Here is a 16,958-nt window from a genome sequence, read left to right as displayed (position 1 = left end):
CCACAGACCCACCACTCTCTGGCTGAAGAAATTTCTCCTCATCTCTGTACTAAAGTGACTCCCTTTTATTTTAAGGCTGTGCCTCCAGGTCATAGTCTCCCCTGCTAATGGAAACAAGTTCCCTACGTCCACTCTATCTAAGCCATTCATTATCTTGTAAGTTTCTATTAGATCTCTCCTCAACCTCCTAAACTCCATTGAATATAATCCCAGGATCCTCAGACGTTCATCATATGTTAGGCCTACCATTCCTGGGATCATCCGTGTGAATCTCCGCTGGACCCGCTCCAGTGCCAGTATGTCCTTCCTGAGGTGTGGGGCCCAAAATTGCTCACAGTATTCTAAATGGCGCCTAACTAGTGCTTTATAAAGCTTCAGAAGTACATCCCTGCTTTTATATTCCAAGCCTCTTGAGATAAATGACAACATTGCATTTGCTTTCTTAATTACGGACTCAACCTGCAAGTTTACCTTTAGAGAATCCTGGACTAAGACTCCCAAGTCCCTTTGCACTTCAGCATTATGAATTTTGTCACCGTTTAGAAAATAGTCCATACCTCTATTCTTTTTTCCAAAGTGCAAGACCTCGCACTTGCCCACGTTGAATTTCATCAGCCATTTCTTGGACCACTCTCCTAAACTGTCTAAATCTTTCTGCAGCCTCCCCACCTCCTCCATACTACCTGCCCCTCCACCTATCTTTGTATCATTGGCAGACTTAGCCAGAATGCCCCCAGTCCCGTCATCTAGATCGTTAATATATAAAGAGAACAGCTGTGGCCCCAACACTGAACCCTGCGGGACACCACTCGTCACCGGTTGCCATTCCGAAAAAGAACCTTTTATCCCAACTCTCTGCCTTCTGCCTGACAGCCAATCGTCAATCCATGTTAGTACCTTGCCTTGAATACCATGGGCCCTTATTTTACTCAGCAGTCTCCCGTGAGGCACCTTATCAAAGGCCTTTTGGAAGTCAAGATAGATAACATCCATTGGCTCTCCTTGGTCTAACCTATTTGTTATCTCTTCAAAGAACTCTAACAGGCTTGTCAGGTACGACCTCCCCTTACTAAATCCATGCTGACTTGTCCTAATCTGACCCTGCACTTCCAAGAATTGAGAAATCTCATCCTTAACGATGGATTCTAGAATCTTGCCAACAACCGAGGTTAGGCTAATTGGCCAATAATTTTGCATCTTTTTTCTTGTTCCCTTCTTGAACAGGGGGGTTACAACAGCGATTTTCCAATCCTCTGGGACTTTCCCTGACTCCAGTGACTTTTGAAAGATCATAACTAATGCCTCCACTATTTCTTCAGCTATCCCCTTTAGAAATCTAGGATGTAGCCCATCTGGGCCCGGAGATTTATCAATTTTTAGACCTCTTAGTTTCTCTAGCACTTTCTCCTTTGTGATGGCTACCATATTCAACTCTGCCCCCTGACTCTCCGGAATTGTTGGGATATTACTCATGTCTTCTACTGTGAAGACTGACGCAAAGTACTTATTTAGTTCCTCAGCTATTTCGTTGTCTCCCATCACCAGATTACCAGCGTCATTTTGGAGCGGCCCAATGTCTACTTTTGCCTCCCGTTTGTTTTTAATGTATTTAAAGAAACTTTTACTATCATTCCTAATGTTACTGGCTAGCCTACCTTCATATTTGATTCTCTCTTTCCTTATTTCTCTCTTTGTTATCCTCTGTTTGTTTTTGTAGCCTTCCCAATCTTCTGATTTCCCACTACTCTTTGCCACATTATAGGCTTTCTCTTTTGCTTTGATGCATTCCCTGACTTCCTTTGTCAGCCATGGCTGCCTAATCCCCCCTCTGATAACCTTTCTTTTCTTTGGGATGAACGTCTGTACAGTGTCCTCAATTACTCCCAGAAACTCCTGTCATTGCTGTTCTACTGTCTTTCCCACTGGGCTCTGCTCCCAGTCGATTTTGGTCAGTTCCTCCCTCATGCCCCTGTAGTTACCTTTATTTAACTGTAACACCTTTACATATGATTCTACCTTCTTTCTTTCAAATTGCAGACTGAATTCTACCATATTATGATCACTGCCTCCTAAGTGTTCCCTTACTTTAAGATCTTTTATCAAGTCTGGCTCATTACATAACACTAAGTCCAGAATGGCCTGTTCCCTCGTGGGCTCCATCACAAGCTGTTCCAAAAAGCCCTCCTGTAAACATTCAATGAATTTCCTTTCTTTGGGTCCACTGGCAACATTATTTACCCAGTCCACCTGCATATTGAAGTCCCCCATGATCACTGTGACCTTGCCTTTCTGACATGCCCTTTCTATTTCGTGGTGCATTTTGTGCCCCTGGTCCTGACCACTGTTAGGAGGCCTGTACATAACTCCCATTATGGTTTTTTTGCCTTTGTGGTCCCTCAACTCTACCCACACAGACTCCACATCATCTGACCCTATGTCGTTTAGTGCTATTGATTTAATTTCATTCCTAATTAACAAGGCAACCCCGCCCCCTCTGTCCACCTCTCTGTCTTTTCTCATAGGTTGTGAATCACTGGATGTTTAAATGCCAGTCCTGAACCCCCTGCAACCACGTCTCTGTGATGCCTACCACATCATACCCGCCAGTCACAATCTGGGCCACAAGCTGATCTACCTTGTTCCGTACACTGCGCGCATTTAAATATAGCACCTTTAATTCTCTATTGACCATCCCTTTTTGTTTTCTTAGCGTGGTGGACCTTGATTTACTGAGCCTTTCCATACACCGTGTCATATTTTGTGAGATGGGGACTATCGTAACCTCTCCTGAGTTCTGTCTTTTCGTGCTTTTTTGTATTCCTAAGCAGCTACGCTTCCCACTGATTACTTCACCTCTTGATTCCCTGACTTTCCCTTCCCCCCCAATCTCTAGTTTAAAGTCCTATTGACCACCCTATTTACTCTTTTTGCCAGAACACTGGTCCCAGCTCGGTTCAGGTGGAGACCATCCCAACGGTATAGCTCCCCCTGTCCCAAACTGATGCCAGTGTCCCATGAAAAGGAACCCCTCTTTCCCACACCACTCTTTCAGCCATGTGTTAACTTCCCTTATTCTTGCCTCCCTATGCCAATTTGCACGTGGCTCGGGCAGTAATCCGGAGATTATGACCCTTGAGGACCTGTTTTTTACTTTGAATCCTAGCTCTTTATAATCTCTAAACAGGTCCTCTTTCCTAGACTTGCCTATGTTGTTGGAACCGACATGGACCCCAACAACTGGATCCTCCCCCTCCCTCTCCAGTATCCTTTCAAACCGGTCAGAGATGTCCCGCACCCTAGCACCGGGCAGGCAACATACCATGCGGAACTCTTTATCCTGCTCACAAAGGATACTATCTATCCCCCTGATAATAGAATCCCCTACAACTACAACTTGCCTATTTACTCCCTCCCCTTGAATGGCCTGCTGAACCATGGTACCTTGGTCAGCTGACTCATCCTTCCTGCAGCCCTGTTCGCCATCCACACAGGGAGCAAGTGCCTCATACCTGTTGGACAGGGTCAAGGGCTGAGGCTCCTGAGTTCCTGACTGCTGGTTCCCTTTACCTGCCTGACTTGCAGTCACACCTGCTGTCCCTGGCCACTGGCAGGAATTAAACTACTTACTCTGACAGGTGTGACTGCCTCCTGAAACACAGTGTCCAGGTAAGTCTCCCCCTCCCGGATGTGCCTCAGTGTTTGAAGCTCAGACTCCAGCTCATCAACTCTGAGCCGGAGCTCTTCGAGCAGCCAGCACTTACTGCAGATGTGGTCGCTGCAGCTCGCAATGGGATCTGCCAGCTCCCACATCATCGGTCTGCAGGACCCTGATCACCAACTCCGCTGTAGTGGTGTGGGGTCTGGCCATGTTCAACCATCTGGAATAATCTGCAGCAACAAGGTTTATTTTAGAATTAATTTAAGTGAGTGTCGCTGGCTAAGCCAACATTTATTGCCCATTCCTGCCTTGCCCCGATGATCAAAGGGATTGAGCCAAGATTGGTCTGGCAAGTAGGATGGCACTCGGGACTCTGTGGGTGTCTGGCTGTTAAGGAGACGAGGATGAAGCTCTTGGCAGTAGGTTAGTCCACTGTATCTCTGGCGAGAGCATCAGCCACGGTTTTTGACTCTCCTGGAAGGTACACAGCTGTCAAATGCTGACCCTTCAACCAAAGGTGGAACCTTTGAACGGGTGGGGGCATTTTAACAATCTCCCTGGAATTCAAGAGGGTAATAAACGGTTTGTGATCGTCCTCAGTGTAGACGGGTAAGCTCACCAGAGAGTCGGGGAACCTTGCTACTGCCCATGTGACTATCAGTGCTCCCTTTTGTATAGTGGCAAAGTGTCCCTCTGGAGGCAGAGTTCACAGGTTTCCTGGTGTCATCCTCCTGGACTTGGACTTTTCGTGGGAGATCACTGAAAGGTTCTGTGATGGTTGGTTAGATTCGGGATGAATCTGCCCTCCTGAATTATCAGTCCGAGGAACCTCTGGGCGTCAGTGATGCACTTTGGTTTCGGGGAGTCGCTGATGGCTTTCGCATTTTGAGGGTCTACCATGATCCCCTGCCTTTGAATGATGTGTCCCAGAAATCTGATCGTTTCAGCTGGGCCTGTGCTGTTTCATTGTGCCACAGGCTAAGCTTCCTGCTCCAGGGCTTCCTGCCCTTTTGGCAGGTTTTTGAGTGGACAGGGCTGCCAGGTTTAGGGCTAAACGGACATCACTGGCCCCCTCGGTGTGTCGTCAGGTGAGAGGTTGATTTCGCTTACCTGGTTTGGTCTGACCAAAGCGGACTGCAAAGTGATCTGTTGAGTGTGTGATTGTCTTTCGAGGCCTTGCGTTTTCAACAACTCACTACCGCGAATAAGTCGGTAAGGGGGCGAGTCAACGAATTCTGTTGGTTTGTGCGATCTGTGGTTGAACCGCATTTGCCCAGCACCCATGTTCCACTTTGGAAAGCACGTCAAAGGCTTTTAAAATCGATTTAAAGTCTGCAACGGTTCACCTCGCCCCTGCTTGAGAAAGATTTCATCAGCAATAGGCCCTCGGGTGCAGAGGAATTAACTAACCTGGTGGGAGGGAGACCTGAGGCTGCTGGACCTTCGCAGTTATCTTGCCCTGTTTTCCTGTGTGTAGACCCTGAACTCCTCCCAATGGGCAGACTCGGAGCAGTGACTGCCCAGTGCTGCCATTACTTAGCGAGTTTACTTCCTGCTCTTCTCGATTCACAGACCCTCTGTCACCTCCTCTAGGGCCATTCAAGGTCTCTCCGGGCAAGGGGAAACTCAGTCTTGCCTGTAGGGCGGAGAAACCTCCAACTCTGCTTCCCAAAATGCCCAACAGATCAGTAAATGCGTGTGAGCTCTGGGTGCCGCATCCCTCGCTTCTGTTTAATTAAAAAACACCTCCTCCCCAAAATGCTGAACGAGACAGGGGGCCTGCCCATGTGTTGTCTCAACCTTTCCAACGCCAATTCGGGAGCCCAGTCCAGAAGTTTGCATTTCTTTGTGCCGTTCACTGTTTGCACCCGAGCAGCAGAAGTCAACACAATGCAGCAGGATTGACCGATGGTGACTGAGGCTGGGGGACATGAGACAGCTAGTGCAGTGCCAAGAGAGTGCTGCACCATCAGAGCCTGTTGTGTTTCAGGTGAGACATTAAGCCGAGCGAGGCCTTGTCTGCTCACTAACCATATCATCGCACTGCTTTGTAGAAGGGCAGAGGGGTGGTACGGCCTTTTATACGGTCATTTTCACCTGCTGCTTGTGGGAGCTTGCTGTGCGCTATTAGGCAGCCGGCCTTCCTACATTTCAACAGTGACTGTGCATCAAAAAGTACTTTATTGGCTGTAAAGTGATTTGGGACATTCTGAGGTTGTGAACAACGCAATAGAGATGACAATTATTTTTTTCATAGCTGCCGCACATCTAAACATCCTCGATTGAATAGACAACAAGATGTGAATGTACAGATGTACTTAAGGAGCAAATTCTGTATGTGTGTGAGCTCAAGGCTATTTAGTTAGTCCAAAGTATTCCTTCAGGGCGTTTATTCCAGGAGGTTCTGCTGACGTTGGCTTTGCTTTCACAGTTGATGACGTTATCAGAAGGGCTCGATTGAGTTACTGCATTGTAAGACACTGCTTCCCATCAATTATTCGCTCTGTGGTGTCTACTGCCTTCTCTCCAGACAGAGAAGGGATCAATAAACACACCATTTCAGAGTTGTCCTAGCTCAGCAGCCCATTCGGGAACGATTGCAGCATCTCCAAGCCAATGATAAGGTTAGCCTTCTCAGGAACAGAGTCAATAATGTCAAAAAGACAGAATGATGAGCTGAGCCACAGCCTCGTGACAGCAGATCCGGACAAAACGCATAACGGGTTTGTCAGAGGTTTCTAGGCCTGTCACTTTAATGGGTCATCAAACCCATTTATCGCAAAAGCATTCAGCTGGCAAATAGCAAATTGGGCGGCACGGTGGCAGAGTGGTTAGTACTGCTGCCTCACAGCGCCGGGATCCCGGGTTCGATTCCGCTGGAGTTGCACGTTTTCCCCAAGTCAGCGTGGGTTTCCTCCGGGTGCTCCGGTTTCGTCCCACAGTCCAAAGGCGATCATTGCACAAGGTTGGGGGAAGGGGGGGGGTTGGCCTTGGCCTAGGCCTAGGCCTAGGTCGAGTGCTCATTCAGAGGGATGGTGCAGACTCGATGGGCCAAATGGCCTCCTTCTGCACTGTATGGCTTCTTTGGAACTCATCAACATGAGTTGAGATGTCAAATGTTAATATCGCCAAAAGATCTGGGCTTACATTCTGTAATGCCAAACTATCTGTTGCTGCCTCTAATATTGTTAGAGATGTATTGATATTTATAAAATGAATAAATTATACATGCTAAAAATCTGATATCAGCCCATTTTTAATTGTTTTCACGCCCAGTAATCAACCCATTGTAAGCATACGGACGTATGAATTAGGAACAGGAGAAGGCCCCTCGAGCCTGCTCTGCCATTCACAAAGAGCATGACCGATCTGATGGTGTCCACATTCCCACCGACCCCTGAGAAACGTTCACTCCCCCTCCCTTCAAGTGTCTATCTAGCTCAGGCATAAAAGTATTCCAAGATGCTGCTTCCACCGCCTTTTGCGAGAGTTCCAGATATTCCCGATCGTCTGAGAGAAAGACATTCTCCTCACCTCTCCGTCTTAAATTGGCGCCCCCTAATTTTTAAACAATGACCAAGCAATACCAAGTGAGAACCAATAATGTGAGAGATTATCGATTTGTATATTAAATAATGCAATTTCTCTGCCAAATATTACTTCTTAATTTTATTTTCTAAATGATGAAGAGTTAGAAACAAGTAGCGTTCCAAAGAGACTTCCAGGAGCCAACTACATAGCTTATTAAAGCGTTGTGAACAGGTACAGAACATAATTAGAAAGCCTGATGGAATGTTGGCCTTAAACAATGAAACCCAATGAGATAGTTAGCACCGCAGAATGGTGGAACAGGCTCGAGGGGCTGAATGGCCTCCCATTCCTGTGCTCCTAAATGACACTGTGATGTGACCATCAATTCACTCGAGACAGAGAATAGAAGTGAACAGAGGCTTTAATCAACTAGAACAGTGCCTGCCTGCGGCTGCTCTGCTATGAGAGCCGCCTACAGGGCAGCTGCTCTTTATACCTCCCCTCAAGGGGGCGGAGCCAGGGGCAGAGCCCACATGGGCAACAGCGTGATACAATGTAGTACAGTGGTGAATGGTTACTATAATACGTTCACCACACACTGCACACTGTACTTGAGGCAATCACGACCACTCTTCCCTCAGGAATACATTGGGCCAATTCTTTTACATGTTGTACAGACTTCTTTCTCCTTGTTCATCGTAAACACAGAACTCTGGACACCTCTCACGCCAGCTATTGCTTTGAACAGTCAGTTAGCTTAAGCCCTGAATATATTCGAGTTTGAAAACAAATATTAACGTTTGAAAGTTCGACCCATTCATTTGAAATTCATCCCATCTGTCATTTTAATGGAGTGAACCTGTTTAAATCCATCAGAATTATGACATTCACTGACTGCGTGCTAATATTGGCACAGCTCAGATTTAGAGCACTGTTATACTTCAGCAGGGGCCGGGTTAACTCAGTGGGCTGGACGGCTGGTTCGTGATGCAGAGCGAGGCCAGCCGCGTGGGTTCAATTCCCGTACCAGCTGAGGTTATTCATGAAGGCCCCGCCTTCTCAACCTTGCCCCTCGCCTGAGGTGTGGTGATCCTCAGGTTAAATCACCACCAGTCAGCTCCCCCACGACAGGGGAAAGCAGCCCATGGTCACCTGGGGCATTTCCTTACACCTCAGCAGCATTGAGCCTTTGGATATTTTCCAATCCTTCACTGGCCGGTTGATGTGTTTTAATTTCACTTTCTCCCTGGTTACCGGTGCGGCCGGTCTTCGGTGTCTTGGTGATTTGTTTGGGGGCTGATACCCCAATTTAATTTGCAGAGAATGTCGGATATTCCCCAATTTCCATGGTTTCACCATTAGCTTTTTAAAAAATAATTTAAAGTGTCCAATTCTTTGCTTTCCAATTAAGGGGCAATTTAGCGTGTCCAATCCACCTAATCTGCACATCTTTGAGTTGTGGGGGTGAGACCCACGGGGAGAATGTGCAAACTCCACACGGACAGTGACCCGGGGCCGGAATCGGCCCCGGGTCCTCGGCGCCATGAGGCAGCTGTGCTGACCACCGGTTTTCCCATTAGCTGCCACACCTTCAGTCACCTAGGCCTTAACCTCTGAAATTCCCACTTGCCCCTCTCTTCTTTTCTGCTTAATGCTTGCCTCCTTTGGCCTCGCATTTGGTCAAGTGGCCTAATAGCTTCTCATTTGGCTCAGTGTCAACATTTGTTTTAAACAATTGCCCTCTTTGGAGGTGTGTATTATTACGTTATAAGTGCCGTATAAATGCAAATCGTTGCTGTCTTCACAGGAAGCATAGTGGCAGATCACAATATAATCCAGGGAGAACAATAAACAAACAGCCTGCTTGCAGGCTGCTCTTGGGTACCTGATACCTCGCAAGCTTTCCAAACCTTACGTTCTAGTGGTGTTCCGAAGGAATCAGCGCTGGGACCTTTGCTGTTCATATATATATAAATAATTTGGAGGAAAATGTAACTGGTCTGATTAGTAAGTTTGCGGACGACACAAAGGTTGGTGGAATTGCGGATAGCGATGAGGACTGTCAGAGGATACAGCAGGATTTAGATTGTTTGGAGACTTGGGTGGCGAGATGGCAGATGGAGTTTAATCCGGACAAATGTGAGGTAATGCGAAGGTCTAATACAGGTAGGGAATATACAGTGAATGGTACAACCCTCAAGAGTATTGACAGTCAGAGAGATCGAGGTGTACAGGTCCACAGGTCACTGAAAGGGGCAACACAGGTGGAGAAGGTAGTCAAGAAGGCATACGGCATGCTTGCCTTCATTGGCCGGGGCATTGAGTATAAGAATTGGCAAGTCATGTTGCAGCTATATAGAACCTTAGTTAGGCCGCACTTGGAGTATAGTGTTCAATTCTGGTCGCCACACTACCAGAAGGATTTAGAGAGGGTGCAGAAGAGATTTACCAGGATGTTGCCCGGTATGGAGGGCATTAGCTATGAGGAGAGGTTGAAGAAACTTGGCTTGTTCTCACTGGAATGAAGGAGGTTGAGGGGCGACCTGATAAGAGGTCTACAAAATTATGAGGGGCAGAGACAGAGTGGATAATCAGAGGCTTTTTCCCAGGGTGGAAGGGTCAATTACTAGGGAGCATAGGTTTAAGGTGCGAGGGGCAAGGTTTAGAGGAGATGTACGAGGCAAGTTTTTTACACAGAGGGTAGTGGGTGCCTGGAACTCGCTGCCGGAGGAGGTAGTGGAAGCAGGGACGATAGTGACGTTTAAGGGGCAGCTTGACAAATACATGAATAGGATGGGATAGAGGGATACGGACCCAGGAAGTGTAGAAGATTTTAGTTTAGACAGGCAGCATGGTTGGCGCAGGCTTGGAGGGCCGAAGGGCCTGTTCTGTGCTGCACTTTTCTTTGTTCTTTGTTCACATTAACCTGGAACACCTCTTGTAATGTGGCTCTTACAAAGAAAGGAGGGAGTTTATAAAGTTGTTTTTATCAGGGCATCCCAAAGTTTCACAGCCAGTTAATGAATTTTCAAATGTCATCATCTGTTGTTGTGTAGCCAAATTTGTGAAATACAGACAAGGCCTCAGATTAATGGTTCATGACAAGAGGCATCTCCAGCAATGGAGTACTCCCTTGGTACTGCACCTGATTATCTAGATTGTGTGGTATGCAGTGAGGTATGAACGAATGAGTGTATAACCACTGAACCAATCTATCATATGGTCATAGAATCATAGAATTTACAGTGCAGAAGGAGGCCATTTGGCCCATCGAGTCTGCACCGGCCCTTAGGAAAGAGCACCCCACTTAAACCCACACATCCACCCTATACCCGTAACCCAGCAACCCCACCTAACTTTTTTGGACACTAAGGGCAATTTATCATCGTCAATCGACCTAACCTGCACATCTTTGGACTGTGGGAGGAAACCGGAGCGCCCGGAGGAAACTCATGCAGACACGGGGAGAACGTGCAGACTCCCCACAGAGAGTGACCCAAGCCTGGAATCGAACCTGGGACCCTGGAGCTGTGAAGCAATTGTGCTAGCCATTATGCTAGTGTGCTGCCCATCATGCAGTATGTAATATATTCACTGTCACGCCACCACCAAAAGGAACATCTATAAATTCTACATTTAATGAGGGCAGCATGATGGCCCAGTGGGTTTCGCCCCCACAACCCAAAGATGTGCAGGGTAGGTGGATTGACCACGCTAAATTGCCCCTTAATTGGAAAAAATGAATTGGGCACTCTAAATTTTAAAAAAAGAATTTAAAAAAAAATAATCTCCATTTAATTGTCTTAAGCGTTGAGTTGATGCTGTGGAGAAAATGACTGCGACTTGAGGAGACAAACCTTGCTTTACAGCATCAATTCAGTGTGGGGCAGCATGGTGGTGCAGTGGGTTAGCCCTGCTGCCTCACGGCGCCAAGGTCCCAGGTTCGATCCCGGCTCTGGGTCACTGTCCGTGTGGAGTTTGCACATTCTCCCCGTGTTTGCGTGGGTTTCGCCCCCACAACCCAAAGACGCGCAGGCTAGGTGGATTGGCCGTGCTAAATTGCTCCTTAATTGGAAAAAATTAATTGGGTACACTAAATTTTTTTTTATAAATTCAATTTAGTGTGAGCAGGGTAGTGGTGAGGGCAGGGCAGGACTCCACAGTCTCCCAATCGGAATCGGCAGAGACCTCCCTGTTTTCTTTCAGGCAACAAGCGCACATGGTATCTGGAAATTGGGAGGAACGCAACCTCCATCTTGCTCCCATCCTTTCGCCATTGTGGTCATGTTTGATTGGCGCTCACACAGAACATGTACTCCCAGTGATTGTGTGCTGGAGAACGGTCAAGAGACTCATCCCTGTATCTAAGATGATGTGGGTGAGGGGGAGAGGGATCTATCGGCGCCATCTAAAGAAAATTAATCATTAAGAGGTAGTGGACTGATGGTGGAGACATGATTAACTTTCTCTTTGAATCACAGAATCCTTCTCCTTTTGTGCAGGATGACTACATCCGAAGCTGGGATCAGAAGCCCTTTGATGAAGGTGAGTCCATGTAAGGAAGGATGTACTCACATCGGAGCGAGTACCATGATTGTTCCCAAGATCAGAGACTGAGTAAATGGGGTCTGTATTCTTTGGAGTTTAGGCCAATGTGAGGTGACCTCATAGTAACATCCCAGATTCCAAAGGGACTCAACAGGGTAGATACTGAGGGATTGTTTCCCCGGGTTGGGAATACAGATCACATGGGCACTGTCCTGGATAAGGGGCCAGTAAATTAGGACTGAGGTAAGGAAAGGTTTCTTTACTCAAAGAGATGTGAATCTTTGGAATTCACTCTTCCAGTGGATGCGCCATCATTGACTATATTTAAGGCTGGGGCAGACAGATTGTTGGTCTTGGGGAATTGAGGGATATGGGGAATGGATGGAAAAGTGGAATAGAGGCAGAAGGTCAGCGATGATTCTACTGAGTGTTGATTTTTTTCCTGCTACTGTCTCTTGTGTCCTAATGTTCTGAGAACGTTGAGGAACATTGCAGTGGTTTTCAGGACCACGCACATGCCAGAACTTCAGGTTCGCAGTAAACCAGAGTTCTTAATAGTTCTCATTGTGTTTTAGCACCATGTCCTTCTCTTCTAGGCTTCTGCTTCAATTGCAGGTTCTGGGAATGCTGCCTCTGTCAGTCTTTTGTGTCTTTCTGTTTCTCTGTCTTCCTCCCTCTCGCTTTCTGACTCTCTCTCTCTCTCCCTATCTCTCTCTATCTCTCTGTCCCTCTCTGTCTCAGTCTCTGTCTCTATCTCTCTCTCTGTCTTCTCTCCCTCCCTCTCTCTCTCTTTATCTCTCCCTATATCTCTCTCTTTATCTCTCCCTATCTCTCTCTCTCTGTCTTTTCTCCCCCCCTCTTTCCCTCTCTCTCCCTTTCTTTCTCTCACCTGTGTGGATTCCAAGTGAAATTAACCTGAGTCTATGTTATGAAACAGGATGTCATTCAAGACCTTCAAGGTGATAAGAGAGCGGCAAGTTGGATAACTATTCTGGAAAAGCAAAATTGAATGCTTGATGTAGGACCGGCGAGCTTCCTGTGTCTAGTTACATGGGTCCTGCAGATATCTAGGATATGAGGGATCACCAGGTTAACATCTTTCCAATTACTTTCCCCATGTTGGAGCTTCTCTGTTTTTTTCAGGTCACTCCAAATTTAGTGAACAGTGTTTAAAAAAAAAAAAAATTTAGAGTACCCAATTCTTTTTTTCCCCCAATTAAGGGCCAATCCACCTCCCCTGCATATCTTTTTGGGGGTGAGACCCACGCAGACACTAGTGATCAGTATTAAATTGATCTCATTTTTGGGAGGGCTGCTGACAGATGTAGTTTGAGATTGAGCTTTCTGCAATGCCAGCCGTCATCCTTAGAATCGATACTGAACGTACAGTCGGGGAATTGGACCAGGAACAGAAGAACTTGCATTTGGAAAGGACCTATTAACGACCGCAGAATATTTCAAACCACTGAATATTTTTAAAGTGTGTTCACTGTTGCACTGAAACACAGCAGCCAGTTGATGCAATATCTCCCAAACAGCAATCAGATAGCCGACCAGATAACGATACTGTCTGAGGGAAAGATATTGATCCAGGATCTGTATCCCAGGGTCAGAACCAGAAAATCAAAGCAATGAAATGTCTCGCAAGTGCGGCCACGCAGTTCTGAGTGGAATCGGCAGAGAAACATAGAAAATAGAAGCAGGCGGCCATTCGACCCTTCGCGCCTGCTCCGCCATTCATTATGATAATGGCTGATCATCAAATTCAATACCCTGACCCCCCCCCCCCACCCCCCACATCCCTTGATCCCTTTAGCCCAAGAGCTATATCTAATTCCTTCTTGAAATTACACAACATTTTGGCCTCAACTACTTTCTGTGGGAGTGAATTCACCGCTCTCTGGGTGAAGAAATTTCTCCTCACCTCAGTCCTAAAAGGTTACCCCTTATCCCCAAGCTATGACCCCTAGTTTAGGACTCCCTCACCATTGGGAACATTCTTTCTTAACCTACCCTGTCTAATCCTGTTAGAATACTGTAAGTTTCTATGAAATCCCCTCTCACTCTTCCAAACTCCAATGAATATAATCCTAACCGATTTAGTCTCTCCTCATACGACAGTCCCGTCATCCCAGGAATCAGTCTGGTAAACCTTTGCCGCGCTCCCTCCATAGCAGGAACATCCTTCCTCAGATAAGGACATCAAAACTGCACACGGTACTCCAGGTGTGGCCTCACCAACACCCTATACAATTGCAGATAAACATCCCTATTCCTATACTCAAATCCTCGCACTATGAAGACCAACATACCATTTGCCTTCTTTACTGCCTGCTGTACCTGCGCGCTTACTTTCAGCGACTGATGCACGAGGACACCAAGGTCTCGCTGAGTAACCACCTCTCTCAGTTTACACTCATTCAAACAATAATGTGCCTTCCTATTTTTGCAACTGAAGCGGATAACCTCTCATTTATTCACATGCAATGCTTGTGCCCACTCACACAGCCTGTCTAAATCCCGCTGAAACAACTCTGTATCCTCCTCACAGGTCACCCTCTCACCCAACTTTGGGTCATCTGCAAATTTGGAAATAATACATTTATTTCCCTCGTCCAAATCATTAATATATATTGAACAGTTGGGGCCCTAGCACAGATCCCTGTGGTACCCTGCCTGTCAATCGGAAAAAGACCCATTCATTCCAACGTTTTGCTTCCTGTCTGCTAACCAGCTTTCTATCCTTCTCAAGACACTACCTGTAATCCCATGCTCTTTAAGTTTACATATTAATCTGCTTTGTGAGACCTTATCGAAAGCCTCCTGAAAGTCTAAATAAATCACATCCACCGTTTGTCCCTTTCTAGTTACTGGTCAACTAGTTACATCATTGCCTCATGGCGTAGAGTACGCAGGTTTGATCCCGGCCCTGGGTCCCTACCCTTCTGGAGTTTTGCACATTCTCCCTTTGTCTGCGCGGGTCTCACCCCCACAACCCAAAGATGTGGAGGGTAGGTGAATTGTATCTTCATTGGGAACAAAAAAGAATTGGGTACTTTAAATTTTAAAAATCTCTACTAGTTACATCTTTTGAAAGCTATGAAAGTCTTGATAATAGACTCTCGCAACTTCCCTACTACCGATGTTAGGCTCACTGGTCTATAGTTCCCTGTTTTCTCTCTACCTCTCTTTTTGAATAGTGGGGTTATATTAGCTACCCTCCTAGAGACCAAAGAATTTTGGAAGATGACCACCAACCAATGGATCTACTATTTCTAGGGCCACTTCCTGAAGTACTCTGGGATGAAGATTATCAGGCCCTGGAGATTTATCCACTTTCAATCCCATTAATTTCCCTCAAACCATTTCTTTGTTAATATTTTTTGCTTTAAAAATTTTTTAAAATAAATTTAGAGTACCCAATTCATTTTTTCCAAAAAAGGGGCAATTTAGTGTGGCCAATCCACCTAACCTGCACATCTTTGGGTTGTGGGGGCGAAACCCACACAGACATGGGGAGAATGTGCAAACTCCACACGGACAGTGACCCGGGGCCAGGATCGAACCTGGGACCTCGGCGCCGTGAGGCAGCAGGGCTAACCCACTGTGCCACCGTGCTGCCTTTTATTTACTAACATTAATATGTCATCTCAGGAGTGGTATAGTGTCAGGATGGCGGTTTTACTTGGGGTCTCACTCATTCTATGAACACAAAGGGTTCAGTCTGAATGGGGAGGTGTGGCCAGGGAATAAAGAGGTGACAAGAAGGGAGTTGGGTGGAATTCATCGCGCATTCCCCCCCCCAACTCCCAACTCGGTTTGTTGCTTCCTGTCGTGACAGAGATCAACACAGAACAAACAGCTGCCAGTGTTAAATGGATCAATATCTCAGCTGGCTGCTGGACAGCATTGTGTAGCCTGGTGTGGGAACTGCTTGTCCTTCTCAGCTATCAGAAATCAATGGTAAACGCATAAAATAAATCAGCTGAGCCTCACAGCCAGAGACGAGAGGGCTGAGTGAGCAGAGGAGGCCTCTGAAAGAGTAAAAGATCGATGCGGAGCACCTAAAATAACCATTGATATTCCTGCAGAGAAGGCTGATCATCGCAGAGGGACTGGGGGGCGCAATTTAGAGCAGCACAGTGGCGCAGTGGTTAGCACTGCTGCCTTACGGTGCCGAGGTCCCGGGTTCAATCCCGGCTCTGGGTCACTGTCCGTGTGTAGTTTGCACATTCGCCCCGTGTTTGCGTGGGTTTCGCCCCCACAACCCAAAGATATGCAGGGTGGGTGGATTGGCCACGCTAAATTGCCCCTTAATTGGGAAAAATGAATTGGGTACTCTAAATAGGGGCTGGTTTAGCACAGTGGGCTAAACAGCTGGTTTGCAATGCAGAACAAGGCCAGCAGCGCAGGTTCAATTCCCGTACTGGCCTCCCCGAACAGGCGCCGGAATGTGGCGACTGGGGGCTTTTCACAGTAACTTCACTGAAGCCTACTTGTGACAATAAGCGATCATTATTATTAAATTTATTTTAAAAGAGATAAAAAGATTTTTTTTAAAAGGGGGAAATTTAGCGTGGTCAATCCTCCTACGCTGCAAGTTGGTGGGATCCCTTTTAGTGTATAGCTGACATTTCACCACAGTTCGTAATGATAAGATATCTCTACCAAAGAGCTGTCACTGACACATTGGGCCGAATGGCCTCCTTCTGGGCTGTCTTATTCTATGCACCTCCTCGGGCACCACTGTGGCCATTCTTGGGCCTGCCTGACTGGCGTCTCCAATTCAGCTGCTCTGTGTTGTGGGAAGACACGTCATGAGGCAGTATTGAGACTGTCCTCGGGGTCAGCAGCCAGGGGGCCCTCTTACCCTAGGGCCGAGAGATCGGGCTGGGCGTTTTACAACACCCCCTACACTTCAAAGTTTGCAGATGAGATGATCTGGGAGATTAGATGTTGGACAAACGTGAGTCCCTGAAACACTGCAAGCCTTTGAGAAGTTGAGTGATAACGCTGCCCTGTGTGTATTGCGAAGGTGCAGCAGTTAGCAGTTTGATGTACGTGACCCAGATAGCAACTGATCTTGGGGAATTGTTAATTTTTTACCCGAGGTGTAGCTTGCGAATCATTTCCTTGAGACCCACGGCCAATAGCAGACATAGAATCATAGAATTGACAGTGCAGAAGGAGGCCATTCAGCCCATCGAGTCTGCATCGGCCC

At 46.9% G+C, this 16,958-nt stretch overlaps 1 protein-coding gene across 2 annotated transcripts in view; it reads left to right on the top strand.

Moving 5' to 3' along the window:
- Positions 1-16,958, top strand: part of spock2 (SPARC (osteonectin), cwcv and kazal like domains proteoglycan 2) — a 78,846-nt gene that overhangs the window by 22,413 nt on the left and 39,475 nt on the right. Inside the window, exon 2 of one of the 2 annotated variants that reach the window (XM_072491454.1) lies at positions 11,671-11,734. In XM_072491454.1, the coding sequence (XP_072347555.1) occupies positions 11,671-11,734 (64 nt within the window). The remainder of the gene's footprint in view (positions 1-11,670; positions 11,735-16,958) is intronic. The other variant, XM_072491455.1, reaches the window with a different exon arrangement.

Source organism: Scyliorhinus torazame, chromosome 28, assembly GCF_047496885.1.
Source record: "Scyliorhinus torazame isolate Kashiwa2021f chromosome 28, sScyTor2.1, whole genome shotgun sequence".
Taxonomy (NCBI): Eukaryota; Metazoa; Chordata; class Chondrichthyes; order Carcharhiniformes; family Scyliorhinidae; genus Scyliorhinus; species Scyliorhinus torazame.
This window is presented reverse-complemented; position numbering and strand designations above follow the sequence as displayed.